The sequence below is a fragment of the Colobus angolensis genome, unplaced genomic scaffold (assembly GCF_000951035.1).
Source record: "Colobus angolensis palliatus isolate OR3802 unplaced genomic scaffold, Cang.pa_1.0 Scaffold13, whole genome shotgun sequence".
Taxonomy (NCBI): domain Eukaryota; kingdom Metazoa; phylum Chordata; class Mammalia; order Primates; family Cercopithecidae; genus Colobus; species Colobus angolensis.
This window is the reverse complement of record NW_012114252.1, coordinates 9819625-9835528: the sequence shown is the minus strand read 5'-3', so window position 1 is coordinate 9835528 and position 15904 is coordinate 9819625. Positions and strand designations below refer to the sequence as shown.

Sequence of the window (15904 nt, the reverse complement as noted above, 5' to 3'; positions counted from 1 at the left end):
CCTATCTTTGTTACTGAATAAACCATTTTTCATAACCAATGTCCAAGCCGAAATCTACCGTCAGGTTTAAACTACCTCCCTCCATTATAAGTTACTAGATCTTTCCCCATTTCTCACTACATATCTGCCCACATGTCAGTCACAGGGCACCTAGAGGCCTCTCCTTTTTAGGGTCTCATTAGCACCTCCACGCCTCCCTCTTGCTGGTCCTCTCCTCTGGAATGATGTGCCTTACCCTCTCCACCCATCCCAATTCCACCCGTCCTTCTACTTCCTGAAATCTTTTTTGGCAGCATCAGTCCACACCAGTGGCTCTCTCCTCAGCTTTTCACTGCATGGATGCTTCAGTAAGTAGTTCCTTGTTCTTGGATGTTCATCTATTTCAAGTACAACTGCCTGAGCTCCCTGAAGCTGGCCACAAACTCACGGAGGGAAAGGACATGTTCTTCATTTCTTTTGTGCCCACAGAGAAGCCACCAGTATTGGTCAGAGAGTTTCCCAAGCAGTCTGTGCCCCCAGAGTCACAAGAGGAGCGCGTGGCAGGGGGTGGCAGCAAGCACCTGCCAGATGGCAGGATGAACTCTGGCATAAGCAGGCAAGAGAAATCTAAAGAAATACAACACTGAATCAAGACTTGAGTGTTATTTTGGAATACCTGAAATGAAAAACTGCAGACAGATCATGTGTAACATACGGTAGTTAGTAACTGAAAAAAATGACATTCTGACTAAATAAACTCAGATTCTATGAAAAGCATCTAAAAATCAACAGTTTTTAAATAAATAACAGCTGCATTTTAAATGAAATACACAGTATGAGATTGCCTACAAAAAAAGATACAGGAGCAAACAACAAAAACATATATTTGAAACATAAAGAAGAAGATGGAAGCAAAAGTTCTTACTTAACCCTAATTAAACCTGAAGCCTGGCACTGAGTTTCCTGCCAGCCAAAGTGAAAAGGGGGAAAAAAATCACCAAGGAGCTCTCATATTGGGAGGTATATGAGTTAGGGATCAGAAACAGAGATCTCAGAGTCAGACACAGCTGGATCTCACTCCCAGATCCCCATCAGCAGCTGCCCCTGGACAAGCAAGCACTCCCCTGAACCTCCGGGGCCATGAGGGAACCCCTGCATGGGCATAAATGAGATAACATATACTGAGTACTTACTATAGGACTGGCACAATAAATGGTGGTGGTCTTTTTACTGATAAAGAGTGAAACATGCTAATTCTGCAAGAGAGACAGGACCTAAGCTCCATAAGAAAAAGGACTGGGGGCTATCTTTCTTATACCTGTGTCCTCAATGTCCAGCCCTACGCCTAGCATATAATAAGCACTAAGTACTTATTTGTTGAAAAATAACTGAAAATCAAAATAAACTTCTCCCCTGGTATTACATTCTGATACAACTGCACCCTGTACAGTACTCGTGCATGCACACAAACATGGCAGATAATTTCCAGTGGTGGTTTAACAAGAGTTCTCTACGTGGTGATTTATCATACTTATGTGAATAAAACTGAGACACAGCTGAGTGAAGAAGTTCAGCAGGAGGCTAAGCGCTGAGTTTTGGGTGTACCCATGTGCGGATCCTAGAAGTAAGCTTAGTAAAAAATCAAGTCTGGTCTGTGCTGCCCAGCAGACCACTCAATGTAAAAGCCCGGGAAAGGCCCAGGGGCTGGTGTCCTGCTCTGGACTTCAGACCTGTTGGTGAGACCACCCTATGAAAGTGGAGGAGTCTGACAGCAGTACGGACAGCCATAAAGGCCTGTGCCACTTCACAGGCGCCTGGTGGGAATGCACGCTCCAGCAGGGCAGGGATTTGGGTCCGTCTCATTCCCTGAGGCCTGGGTGCAAGCTGGCAGATCCTATGATGTTCCAAGTATCTGGGGTGGGGAAAGACACCGTGTGGAGTTTACGGCAAGGCAGGAAAGGAGAACCACAATGTGGGTCCATAGGGTCCTGGAGCGAGGGCGTGTGCACGCAGCCAAGAATCCCACTTGTATAAACTACTGCTGCATCACGAAGTGCCTGTCCGTAGGCCGTAAAGTGAGCATGTGGTCAGCAGTGGAGACCACCACGTTACCAAGCCAGGTGGGCCGACAGAAACCCATCACCAGATGGACACGGGCATCTGGGCTCAGCATGAGTGGGGCTGCAGGGCATGGGTGAGCGGCAGAAGCAGGCATGCCAGACCACCCTGGCAGCCACCTCTGCTGCACCACAGCCTCTTCCCAGCTAACACCGACTGCCACAGCGGTTGGGCCCCTCATGACCAAGTGACAGAGGGGAAAACAGCCAATGGATAGGCTGGCTCAGGACATGAGTGGCAGCTGAAGGAAATGGCTACATGATGGCTTGATCTTGAAAGACAACGATCAGGGGAACCCCTGTAGGCAGAGGCCGGGCAGCACATTTGGTCATCAACTCTGGGTGGAAAGAGAAGTGGCCTGAGGCAATCACACGTGCGGATCTGCTGGGCATGGCAGATCACCTGGTTGGTTGGTCAGGGGACTGGAAGGAAGGGCACAAGGAGGACCCAGCTAGTGGAACAGCAACATCAAGTGTTTTGCAGGTAGTGCTCACCACGGGCATCCACCACAGAAAAGGCACCAAATGGAAGGTGGGCAGAACGGCCGTGGCTCTATCACCAGATAACCCAGTGCTGGCACACGAATGGACGGTCACGGTGGCGGCACAGAGGAATGTGCAGTCCCCTCACCCAGACCGACCTATCTCCTGCCACTATGCAGCATCCAACCTGGCATCCACAGAGACTGCATGCACCTGATAACCACCGTCTGCAAGCAGAACAGTCACGCAGCACCGAGACTATGCTGGGCCCTTTCCACTCTGCAGTGTTATGGAACACATTGTTCCCCACCCCTTACCCCTGCCCCAAATTCACACACTGAAGCCTTAACCCTACGATGTGACTGTCCACTGACAGTGTTCTCTCTTAAACTCCTTGTATAAAAATCTTCCTGGGGAGGCCAATCTGAGAAATGCAGCTTCTCTGGTTTGCTTATGAGTACGAATTCAAAGCTCTCCAATGGAGAATCTCCTCCCAGAATTCCCAAGGTATTTCAGACAACGTATTTCCCCCAAATCTGCTCTTTTGATATTGGTGAAATGGAACTATCAGTCCTCTATCTTCAAGATTATCTAGGCCAGAAACATCAGAACATCCCCTCATAAGCTCTGTGCCTCTACCTTTATACTCAATCACTGCTCAATTTTTCTGACCTTGATCATTCTGAGTTCTCATACCTTTCGCTCTTCTGTTTTCTTGCAGGATTTACCTCCTGCTAAATACAAGGCTTCATCTGTAGCCTGTGTTCACCTTGGATGTAGTTCTTCTCTTACAGAACTTATTAGTTCTTTGCTTTCGGCTCTCAGCTCTCATCCTTACAGAGGTGACTCCATCACCTACATATATATGTAGCTTCCACATCTCCAAGACAGAGATGTCCATCTTCCAGCTTTAAATACATCATGAACATCTTTATGGCATGTTCCAGAATCACTCAAATTCAAGCACATCTTTAAGAAACAACTTCTGCTTCTCTCTTTCTCTTGTAGACTCTGCACCTGATAAGGTGCCCCCGTCCTCCCATCCCGATATAAACTCTGGGACCTGCATCTCCAAAGAGACTCTAAGGACCTCAAACCTGATTTCACTTCTCCAAACCATCGTGAGATCTGCAGACCTACTTCTTGCATCCAATGCTAGTGGGAGACAGAGAGATGGCAGAGGTAATTGTATGGTTTACAACTACCCCGGGGGTAAAGAAGGTAGAGGCGAAAAATGGGGAGCCCTGTAGGCTGGCTCACAGAGGTGTCCTAGAAAGATCAGGCTGAGGTTTTAGCCTGATGTGCACTAACCCTCCTTCCCTCGCTGCCCATGGAAGACAAGTGTGGTATCAGATTGTTTGGATGCAGTATTTGTAGACAAATGTGCAATAGTTTCTGATTATTGATAGCAAGGTTGAGAAAACACAGCATTTTTTTAATTTACTCCTTGGTTGTTCCATTGAAAATCTTCTTACCTTCATATTCTCTTCATTTCAATTAAGGAAAATCAAGAAGTTTTACATTTGTTCTTCACTCCATGGCATATGATTAGCATTTTAACAGGAAGACACTGTGGCTTTTACAAGATTATAAAAACAGATAAATAGCACATCTTGTTAACTAGGTTGGTGTTTCTCTAAGAAGTCATGCTTATCTAATATAGGTGGAAAAACAATGTCCAGTTTGACCAATCTTTCAGCTACAATTTATTTTTTACCTTCTTAAAAAACTAAGAATCGCCACTAACAGAGACCTGCATTCTCTTTGGAAATGTCAAAATCCGCTTGCAAAGCACTGGAATAAAATGTAGTCTCTATCTCACATGCAATCACAGAGGAAAGATTTGCTGAGGCCACTGAGATTTTCTAAATTTTTAGTGATTATTATCACTTTTACCTGCTGCTGTCTCTGTCGCCTCCCTTGTGCAAACTGAGAGAACATCAGCTGCCGGTCCAGCAGCTCCATTCTCTGCTGTCTCTGGATGTCTAGCGTGGCTCCCATCCCAATTCTGGCTTCGCTGGTGGGTTCTGAAGAAGAGAAGATGGGTTCAAGTGTCCAAGAAAAGAATTTGGCCATCCAGCTGGGGATGCAGAGCACCTGATGCACCTGGAACATTTTGCTGTTGTAGCACAGACCGGACATCTAAAAGAAAAACGTCCAATGTGATTGATTAAATGTAGTATCATTTTAAAAAAGGTACATGACACAAAAATCAGCAGCCTCCAAACACTGCACATAGTGTTCTTCTTAGTCATAGCAGTGTTAAGCAATAAGCAAATTCCTCTACCACAGAACACTAAGCAGTTCAAATCAACACAAAATTGAATTTACTCAGTAAAACAAAATTGTTTTTTATTGAATTAGAAGAGCTAGCAGAATTCTAATTATTTAGTATACAAAGTTCAGGTAAAAGATTGTCAAGACACTGTCTTCATTTTTTTAAAAAGCTGTAAAAGATCTGATTACTGAAACACTTTCACACTGTACTGACTCTGCGGTTACCTTTGTTGGCAGATGGCCATCGCAGAGACACCAGCAGAAAACAACTGCCATGTCTCAGCTGACCCAGTCACACGATCAATTTATCAGAGAATAAACACAATCTAAAATCTTGGTTTTTATTTACATAGTGTTTTAATCAGTTTTTCAAGTACTGATTTTTCTAGATATTTAAAATCCTCACCAACATTAGTTAGCAATGAACAATTCCATTTATAAACCAACCCTGTCTTCATCTTGAAGGTCATTTATAATGTAAGGTTACAGAAGTCTCAAGGCTTCCTATGATTTTCTAGCTAAAAATGACTATGGCTATTCCTTTGTTTAACAACAACAACAAAAAATCTTGATGTGAATTTGATTCTTAGGATTAGAAGATCAAATTAGAACATATTTGACAACTTTTTAATATAAGTATACTTCAATGTTTTAATAATAAAATTTAAATTGATGAATTGGCAAGAATTCTTTGAGACTGTGTTATACACCAGGCACTGTTCTGGGAACTTAGAATACAGCAGAGAACAAGATAAGCAAGGCCCCACTCTCACGGGGCTTATAGCAGTCAATGTGGAGAACAGGCAGTAATCAAGTCAACATGTGAAACTATTTCCGGCAAGTACTGGGAAGGAAATAAAGTGACTTGGGGCATGAACCTACTCTGAGGGCGGCAGGGGACATCAGGGGTGCCCTCGGAGAAAGTGATACTTGAGTGAAGATCTTAAGGATGATGGGGTGCCCATGACTTGACAAACTGGGGAAGAACATTTCAGGCAGCCTGAGCTTGGGAGTGTCTATTAGATATCTTGGGGGACCACTGAGTGGGCAGGTGGCTATGTAATTCTAGAACTAAAGGAAAAGGTGGAGATAAGGATTTCAGAGTCACTGGATATGATATGACATTTAGGGTAATGGGACTAGAAGAGATAAAATGGGGGTGGGGGAGATACAGTAGAAGAGAGAATAGGACTAAGGACTGAACCCAGGAGTGCACTAATATTCTATGGACGGACAGAGTAGGAAACGCCAGTAAGGAAATCTGAGACGGGGCTGCCAGTGAAGAGAAAGGAAATAGAGGAGTTCAAGCTAAGAAGTGTTTTAAGATAGGGATGGTCAGCTACATCGAATGCAGCTGCTAAGTAAGACAGAACTAGCCGATGGATGTCGCAAATGGAGGTGTTTGATAAACAAGGTGTTTACAAGAACAGTTTTGGTACCAAAGACAAACTGTAGAGGGCTGAAGAGTAAATGGTGGACAACTTCCGGTTTCAAATAATTTCTGTGCCCCTTCTCTCAAAAATAGTACAAGACAACAAAGAAAATGAAGACAGAAACAAACTCCAAGGTCCGTGAAACTAGAAACTATAATCCTGAACCACGGTAACAAAATAGAAAGCTTATCAAGTGATTATAAACCACTCTGCATATAAGCAGCTAAGTCCAAATGCCTGCAGAGAGTCCTGTGGGACTCAGACAAGCACAGGGACTGGAGCAAGCTTGTTCAACCTGAGGCCCATGGGCCACATGTGGCCTAGGACAGCTTTCAATGTGGTCCAACACAAATTTGTAAACTTTCTTAAAACATTACAAGGTCAGGAGCAGTGGCTCACACCTGTCATCCCTGCACTTTGGGAGGCCAAGGTGGGTGGATCATAAGAGGTCAGGAGTTTGAGACCAGTCTGGCCAACACGGTGAAACTCCATCTCTACTAAAAATACAAAAATTAGCCAGGCGTGGTGGTGCACACCTGTGGTCCCAGCTACTCAGGAGGTTGAAGCACAAGAATCGCTTGAACCTGGGTGGTGGAGGTTACAGTGAGTCGAGATTGTGCCACTACACTCCAGCCTGGGTGACACAGCGAGACTCTGTCTCAAAAAACAAAAACAAACAAACAAAAAACCAAAAAGAGTTATGAGATTTTCTTGCAATTTTTTTTAAAGCTCATCAGCTATCGTCAGTGTTAGTGTATATTACGTGTGGCCCAAGACAATTCTTCTTCCAATGTGTCACAGAGGAGTCAAAAGACTAGATACCCCTGGACTAGAGGGTCTAGGCCCTGTGGAAGGAGGGTTACTTAAGTCTGGGTAAGAGGCACCCCAGTTCCTCCTCATGCTCCATGCTCTCCATCCTCCACAGGGAGAAGGGAAAGCTCTACAGGGCATGAACCAAGGAGGGTCCATGTGGGTGGGGAAGGCCAAGGCCTCTGCACAGACAGACTATGTGCATCTCATGGGGCTGTCAGCATAGGGGTTCCAGAAGAAGCCAGCAGAGGGAATACAGATATTATATTTAAAGAGATAAACAGCTGAGAGTTTTCTGGAATAAAGAAAGAATATAAATCCTCAGGATGAAAGTGCATGAGTCCCTAAAATAATGTTAAAATGAAATTTACATCTAGATTCACTGTGGTGAAACAAAAGAAAAAATCCTCAAAAGAAAAGCAACCAGGGATAAAATACAGACTGTTTGGAAAGAAAAAATAAACTGTTAGCAAATAACAGCAACAAAAACGATAAGATACTTGGGAATTTTATATATATGTGTGTGCGTGTATGTGTGTGTGTGTGTGTGTGTGTGTGTGTGTATATACAGAAAAAATGAAAAAGATAGTAAGGGATATTTTTTCAAAACCAACCCTAGTGATAATAAAGATACCAGTTCCATGAATAGGAAGATGCAAAACTGTTAAGATACCAATTTTCATCAAATTAATATGTAAATTAAATATCATTCAAAATAAAATCTTAACAGGGTATTTTGTTGGAATGTAAATGCCAGTCCTCAAATTCATGCCGAATATTTAAGGTTTGCTTTTTAAAAACACCATGTTGGGAGAAAGAAGCCAGACCCAAAGCCTGAAAACATGATTCCACTTCTGTGAATGAATTAACCTAAACCACACACTAAGCAGTAAAACGAGACAGCAAAGCGCAAAGATGATGATGGTGTGTGCTAGGAGGGGTCACAGAAGGGAGGGAGAAAGAAGGGGAAAGGGATCACAGGAGAGAGGTGGGAAGGAAGGGGGGCACCATGGGCTGCGGGGCTGGCCAGGCATGGTCTCTACCTGCATAGTGGATTATGGATATATTTCCTTTATAGTGATTTACATAGCTTCGTGACAGTTACAGTTTGTGTTATACATCACAATTAAGAGTTAAAAGACAAAAGAAATAAAAAATCCAGAAAAGGCAAGGCAATTTTAAAGAAGCATAAGTCCTATCAGATTTCAAGACATACTATAAAGTTGGGCTACATAAAACAGTGTGGTCTTTATCTAGGGTTACTTAAACAGACCAAGAGAACAAGAGCTTAGAAATAGGATCCTCAGTGTAAGGGCACCTGGTATTCAGCAGACATGGGTAGATTGGGAGGGAAGGGGCACATGGGTTATACACGAGGAAGAGACAGAACAGGGCCCCTTCCTGACACCAAACATAAACTTGCAATGGAATAAGGACTCAAATAGAGTTCATAAAATTGTAAATCTTTCTGCACAAAATACAGAAGGAATACCTTTTTGGCATTGGGGTGGCAAAATATTTTAAAATAAGAAACATAAGGTACAAACTAGAAAAGAAAACACATGTTGGTCTACTTTACAATTTAAAAGCTGTAGTATGCCAAAAGCTACCATAAATGAAGTGAAAACACAAGTAAGAGGCCTGAAGGAAGGTACTCAGAATTCATACAGCCAACCAAGTCAGCATTCAGAACATATCAAGAAACCCTAAAAATGTGTAAGAAAAAGCCCAGTTTTAAAAGCATATGAATAGGTAATTTCAGAAGAGAAAACTCAAATGGCTAACAAACTCATGAAAAGACGTTTATCCTCACTTGTTTTTAGGGGACTGAAATCTAAAATGAGCAATCTTAAATACAGCAACAACTGGCAAAAACGTAAAGGTCCTCTATTATCCAGTTTTATCTCTCTCTCTCTCTTTTTTTTTTTCCATTTTGTGGCGAAAGGGGTCTTGCCATGTTGCCTAGGCAGGTCTTGAACTCCTGGGCTCAAGCATCCTCCTGCCTCTGCCTCTGCCTCCCTAAGTGCTGGGATTCCAGGTGTGAGTTTTGGTAAGGATGGAGGGAACTGAGAACTCTCACACAGTCCCAAGGGAAGGTGAAGCTATGGTGCCTCTGGGGAGCAATGTGGCAACACCAAGTAGAGCTGCCATGTGCTTTGAGGCACATTCCACTGCAGCCCTGTATGAGAGAGACAGGAAGCAGAAACAAATCATCCCCAGGAGGGGAACAGCTGAAGAGTGGGTTATTCATACAACACAGTACTATACAGCCATCCAGATGAACTCCAGGTGTGTGTACTGACGTGTTTAAAGTGGAATGAAAAATACACATAAAAGGTATCACATGTTGCGCTTATCTTCTTGCAAAATTTCAAAAAACAAAATAATAATCTATGCTGTTTGTGCACACATCTGTCTGCAGTAACTACAGAATCACAGAAAGTAGCCTTTGCTGTAGAGGGGTGATGGGGGACACGGTAGGGGGTAGGGAGTGGCATTCTTTGTAACAAATACATATTTTTAATGAAGAAAGATATATGAATCAATATGGAAAAAAAAACAGTAATGAATTGGAGGTAAGGAAGTAGAAATCCCTTTTCTGAAGATCTGGTATAAAACAGAAAATGGGGTATATATCAGCATTACACTGATTTCAGCAGAAGATAGCAAAATGTTATAAACATAACAAAATATTAAAAATATAAGACAAATTAGAGCTGTGAGATTTGAATTAAGTACAAAATTAAACATTTTTATTTTTCGGTCTCAAAGCATCCAACTTGATTGTTGATTTGTTCATTGCTCCCATTAGCTATTTTAACTTCATGTATCTGGAAGCTGTTCCTGTTTGTGGACGCTGTTTAGGCACACAAACACAACTGACCCTCTCGTCACAACAAAGTATTCTGCTGCGTGTTTAGTAATACTCATAGAGAAGTCTACTTTGTCTGATCTTAATACAGCCATTTCAGCTTTTTTTATGCTTACTGTTTCCATAATATATCTTCATCCTTTTAATTTCAGGCTTTTTTCGTGACTTTGTATTTAAAGTGTGTCTTGTAGATAGCATATGGCAATTTTTTTCTTTTAAATTAGTCTGACAATCTCTACCTCTTGATTGGAGTGTTTAGCTATTATTCATATTTAATGTATTTGATTGAATAGCTGGATTTTGCTATTTGGTTTCTGTCTGTCTCATCTGTTTTTTACTCTTTACTCCCCCTTTCCTACGTTCTTTTGTACTATGAAATATTATTTAGTATTTTGGTTTTTTTCAGCTATATATCACTGTATTTTTCCCCACATATTTGCCCTAGAAATTATAATATGCATTCAAAATTGAGCATAATGTATTTAGAGTTAATACTGAATTACTTCATGTAAAACAGGAGAAGCTTGCAAGACCCTACAGTAAGTCCTCACCTTAACTCACTGATAGGTTCTTGGAAACTCCAACTTTAACTAAAACAAAGTATAATTTTGTCTCCTCAATGCTATAATGAAAAGATGCTGAATGAAATGACATTATTTGAATGATGTTTTGCTTAAAGTCGGAATTTCCAAGAACCTACTGACAAGGTTAAGACTTACTGTAGTTCCATGTAATGTCTTCCCATCCATTGTGCTACTTCTGTCATATGTCACACCTATATACCTTAAAAACTCAACAATACCATGTTGGTTCTTCTGTGCTCACACTTATAATCCCAGCAAGTTAGGAGGCTGAAGGAGGATCACTAGAGGCCAGGAGTTCAAGACCAGCCTCGGCAACAGAGCAAGACCCCATCTCTACAAAAAAATAAGGATAAATAAAAAGAATCAGCTGGGCATGGTGGTGCATGCCCGTAGTCCTAGATACTTGGAAGGCTGACATAGGGAGGATCCCTTGAGCCCAAGAATTCAAGGCTGCAGTTAGCTGTGATTGCACCACTGCATCCAGCCTGGGTGGCAGAGCAAGACCCTGTTGCTAATTTTTTTTAAATCATATTATTAAATAAATTAAGAAAAATATAACGAAAATGCAGTTTTCATCAGTATTTAAGGAGCTCACAATTTGGTAGAAGCTCTTAATTTATGGGGGGAGGCCACAGACAATCTTAAGAAACTGAGGAAGGTTAAAGATCTTCACACTCCTGTCCATGCCTTCCCTGCCCCCATGATGACAATGAGACATGAGTATATACTCACAAAACTATGTATTCCATTTCAGCAGGACCCTTCTGTGAAGAATATGGATCCTCCACCCAGTAATAAACAAAAATAAGACTGCAAATGCTGGCAGGGAAGTAGGGCTTTTGTGTTCATCTGCTTACATTTCTATCCTATCTATCTAAATGTAAACTCTGAATGGGGAGGATTTGGGTTGCTTTTGATCACTACTTGGCCTCTGCACTTAGAAGAGTGTCTGGCACATGGTACTCTAAGTATTTCCGGGGTGAATGGTGAATTAACAAATGCTCCACAAAAATAAATACATTATCTTAGATCCTTTTAAAGGAAATTGGAAAGTTATGCACTCTTTTTGGTTCCAAGTTTATACTTTCCCATATGATAAAAGATAAAGAGTTCACTTGTCCATGCCACTGGCACACCAGCATGACCTCAAGTTGTCAAATAAAGTGCTACTGCACAATGTTTGAGATTTTCACAAAGGAGTAAAATATAAAGTGCTTAAAACCCTATTCTATGGAAATATGGGACAAAAATAATTACATTAGATTTCACTTAATTACTGCCAAAAGCTTTGAGAGAGTATCAGTTATTATAATACTACCCTAAATTTACACATTATTTTCAATTTTAATTTTTATTATCTCTCTCTCTTTTTTTTTTTCCCTAGAGATGGGGTTTCGCCATGTTGCTCAGGCTGGTCTCAAACTCCTGGCTTCAAGTGATCCTCCCATCTCGGCTTCCCAAAGTGCTGGGGTTACACGTGTGAGCCACCATGGCTGACCTAATTTTCATTATCTCATAAACCTTTTTTACATTGAGTCTTCTGAATGAGAGAGTTTTCTTGAAATCCATAGACCCTGTGAAAAGCAGGCTTTAGAAAAAGACCATATGCTTGGATTTGTGTGTCAAGGGGCTGGGGGAGCTCTACCAAGGAGATCTTGCAGGCCCTCAGAGCTGGGGAAGCCAAAGAGCAAAGAGAGGGGCCACTGAAAAAGAAGGCAGCAGTGGTGCAGTCTCTGGCAGGCAAGGGGTCAGTGCAGGACGACCAGATAAAGCAAAAAGGAACAAAGAGCATATGCCTGGGAAGACAAGCTCGAGCTGGAGTTTGAGCACTTTGGCAACAGGAAGTAGGAACCCTGTCTAGGAAAGGGGACACATGGTCACGCAACCAGAGAACTCCTGGCCCACATCCAGCTGAGAGTCTAGGCCAAAGACCCAGGCTGGCTCCGCGTTACAGGGAGCAGCCCCCTATATGCCAACAGCGGAAGCTGGGACCCTGTAAGTCTGAGAATGTAAGGCAAGAGGAAATGCTTTTCTCTTAGTCCACTAATAAACATGGACATTGATTACACGGTTCTTCAGATTTTCTAGATGCTTAGCCCTTTTAGGAAGGGAATCATGAAATAATGCTCATGAGGCAAATAATTTAATTTGCTGGGTAGAAAACATGCAAAATACTCTTGATTATAGACAGTAAACTTCAACTGTCCTCTGGTCCTGTTTAGTACTAGCCTGAAACCACAACAGGCAAAGGTTAGAAACCATGACTTTGCAATGACACACAGGTGTCTACTGCTTTCTTTGGCCAACTGTGGCTGAACAAAAACCCACAAGGCAAGCTGGGCCAACCACCAGTCCCACATTCAAGAAACTGACCATCTACTGGGACAACAGGACAAACCTAGGGGGCTGCTTTCCCAGGGGCATGATATTGCCTCTGCATGACAAGGAGCAGCCAAAGGAATAAATGTCCCCTTGCAAATGAGCCCCAGCACACAGACTTTGTGTGCCCTCAAGGCCTGTGGTAATCAGACCCACTGAAACCTCATTTATTCATTCCACAAACATTTACTCAATGCTAATATGTGCCAGCCTATGTTCTAAACACTGAACCATAGTAGAGAGCAAAACAGAAAAATCCCTGCCCTGATGCATCTTACATTTTCCTATTCCTTCTTCTGCATTGAAAATGTTAGAGAAAGAATAAGGGAACTTTGTACATTCCCTAATTCATTATCCCAAGAATGCGAATGCAAATTAGAGATGCCCAAAGTTATTTCTGCCATTTGTGAAACGTTTTGAAAAGATTATTCTTTTCATGAGAGACAGAACCAGGTGCCTTTAACAGTTACTCTGAGACTGGTTATTCTTTAAGTGCAAAATTGATTCAGATTGAATTTTCTATAGCTTTTCTATCTCATATGAGGGAATAGAAATATTAAACTAAAAAATTTTGAGGTACCCAATTAAAATGCTGGCTATCCAAGTTGGAATAGAGACAGAAATAATTAGGCTAATCGCAGATCATTCATTTCTCACATACTGTCTTAGAAACCTGCTCTAGGCTTTTCCTTTTGGGAAACCATGCATCAGGAGGATTAGGTCAACTATGCTAAGTAGAAAACTTCAAACAACTGTGGCTTAAATACAAGAGAAGTTTATTTTACCTTCATATTTAAAAAGCTCCAAGCATCTTAACTATAGTCAAAGCAGTCAGAAGAAAAAAATAAGAAAGGACAAAAAGGACAAAAGGCGACTTTAAGGAGCCTTCTCAGAAGTCTCACGAATATGTGTGTTTACACTTCAATGGCCAGGATGCCAGGACTTAATCCAGTGGTCAGACTGAGAGGTGAAGGATACTGAGATATGTGAGCTCAGCTGGAAGCACTGCTGGCTCAGAAACACACTGGGAGGCAACTAGAGTCTCTAGCACATGGAGAAAACCATAATCAGGTGCTTATATGTAAACAAACACCTTCTAATATCTATTTTAACATGGAGACCATCCTCCTTTAAAAGTTACAGGCACTTTCTTAAATGGATTCAACAAATGAAAAATAAAAATATGGGCTTATTTCAGTTGAAACTCATTTCTTACGTTTGATGAAAAATAATAAACTAAAAGTGAATGTGAAGATCTAAAAGATTTGAGGATTTATAGATACAGCCTCAATGGTGAAAAACTCAATGTTTTCCATCTAAGATCAGGAAGAAGCAAGGATATCCATTCACCACTTTTATTTAATATTCTATTAGAGGTCTTAGCTAGTATAATAAAGAAAAATAAAAGGCATAAATTGGGAAAGAAGAAATAAAGCATATAAACACATAAAACTTATTTCCAGATGACACAGACCATCTATGTTGAAAACTCTAAGGAATCCACAGAAAAGCTACCAGAATTAATAAACACATTTAGAAAAGTTGCAGGACACAAAAACAAAATACAGAAATCAACCGTATTTCTTTTTTTCTTTTCTTTTTTTTTTTTTTTTTTTTAGTCTCGCTCTTAGCCCAGGCTGGAGTGCAGTGGCATGATCTCAGCTCACTGCAACCTCGGCCTCCCAGGTTCAAGGGATTCTCCTGCCTCAGCCTCCTGAATAGCTGGGATTACAGGTGCCCACCACCAAGCCTGGCTAATTTTTGTATTTTTAATAGAGATGAGGTTTCACCATGTTGGTCAGGCTGGTCTCGAACTCCTGACCTTGTGATCAGCTCACCTCGGCCTCCCAAAGTGCTGGCATTACAGGCGTGAGCCACCGCGCCCGGCTAATCAACTATATTTCTATACGCTAGTGACAAACAATTGGGAAAACATTTATAAAACCAATTCCAATTATAATAGCATCAAAATACCAGAATTACTTAGGAATACATCTAATGAAAGATGTGCAAAGCCTATACATTGAAAATTTAAAAACTGCAAAAGGGAATTAAAGAAGAGCTAAATAAATGTAGAGACTTATCACGTTCATGAGTTGGAGAACTCAGTACTGTTAAGATTGTTGTGTTAGCTGTTGATTACTGAGCAACAAATTACCCAAGACTCAGTGGCTTAAAACAATAAGCATCTATTATCCATACAGTTTCTGTGGGGGCAGGAATGTGGGAGTAACTCAGCCTAGTGGTTACAGCTCAAGGTCTCTCATGAGGCTGTAGTCAGTCAAGACGTCAGCCTATCTGCACTCATCTGAAGACCTGACTGGCACTGGAGGATAACCTTCCATCCAAGGTGGCTCAAAAACACACCTAGCAAGTTAGTGCTGACTGCTGGCAGGAGGCCACAACTGTTGGCCATGTGGACTTCTCCACAGATCTGCTTAAGTGTCCTCATGGCATGGCAGACGGGCTCCCCAAGGGCAAGTGATCCAGGAGGGAGCAAGATCAAAGCAGCTGTGTCTTTTATGATCTGCTCTTGGGAGTCACATTCCATCATTTTTGCCACATTCTATTTATTATAAGTATCACCAAGTACAGCTCAAACTCTAGCAGAGGAAAAATAAGCTCCACCTCTTGATGTGTAAAAGAATCTGTGGAAACACTTAACGACCATTACCATGGCAATCCTTCCCAAGTTGATCTAACATTTCAATGCAATCCCAAGCAAAATCTTGACTCTTTTTTCCCTTTTTTGAAGAAATTACAGGCTGATTGTAAAGTGTATATTAAAAGTCAATGTCCTAAAATAAGCAAACCAGTTTTAAAAAAGAAAAACAAGGTGGGAGGACTTATATTGCCTGATTGCAAGACTTACCATAAAGCTGGAGTAATCAGTGCAGTGTGGTGTTGGCATAAGGACAGACATATAGATAATTAGGAAAGAAAAGAGTCAAGAAATAAACCAGGCCGGGC

General features: G+C 41.6%; 1 protein-coding gene across 2 annotated transcripts in view; it reads right to left on the bottom strand.

Annotated features, from left to right (window-relative positions):
• The window catches only part of UBAC2 (UBA domain containing 2), a 183841-nt gene that overhangs the window by 41251 nt on the left and 126686 nt on the right, over nt 1–15904 (bottom strand). For both annotated transcript variants that reach the window (XM_011933826.1, XM_011933827.1), the window contains exon 7: nt 4476–4721. In XM_011933826.1, the coding sequence (XP_011789216.1) occupies nt 4476–4721 (246 nt within the window). The remainder of the gene's footprint in view (nt 1–4475; nt 4722–15904) is intronic.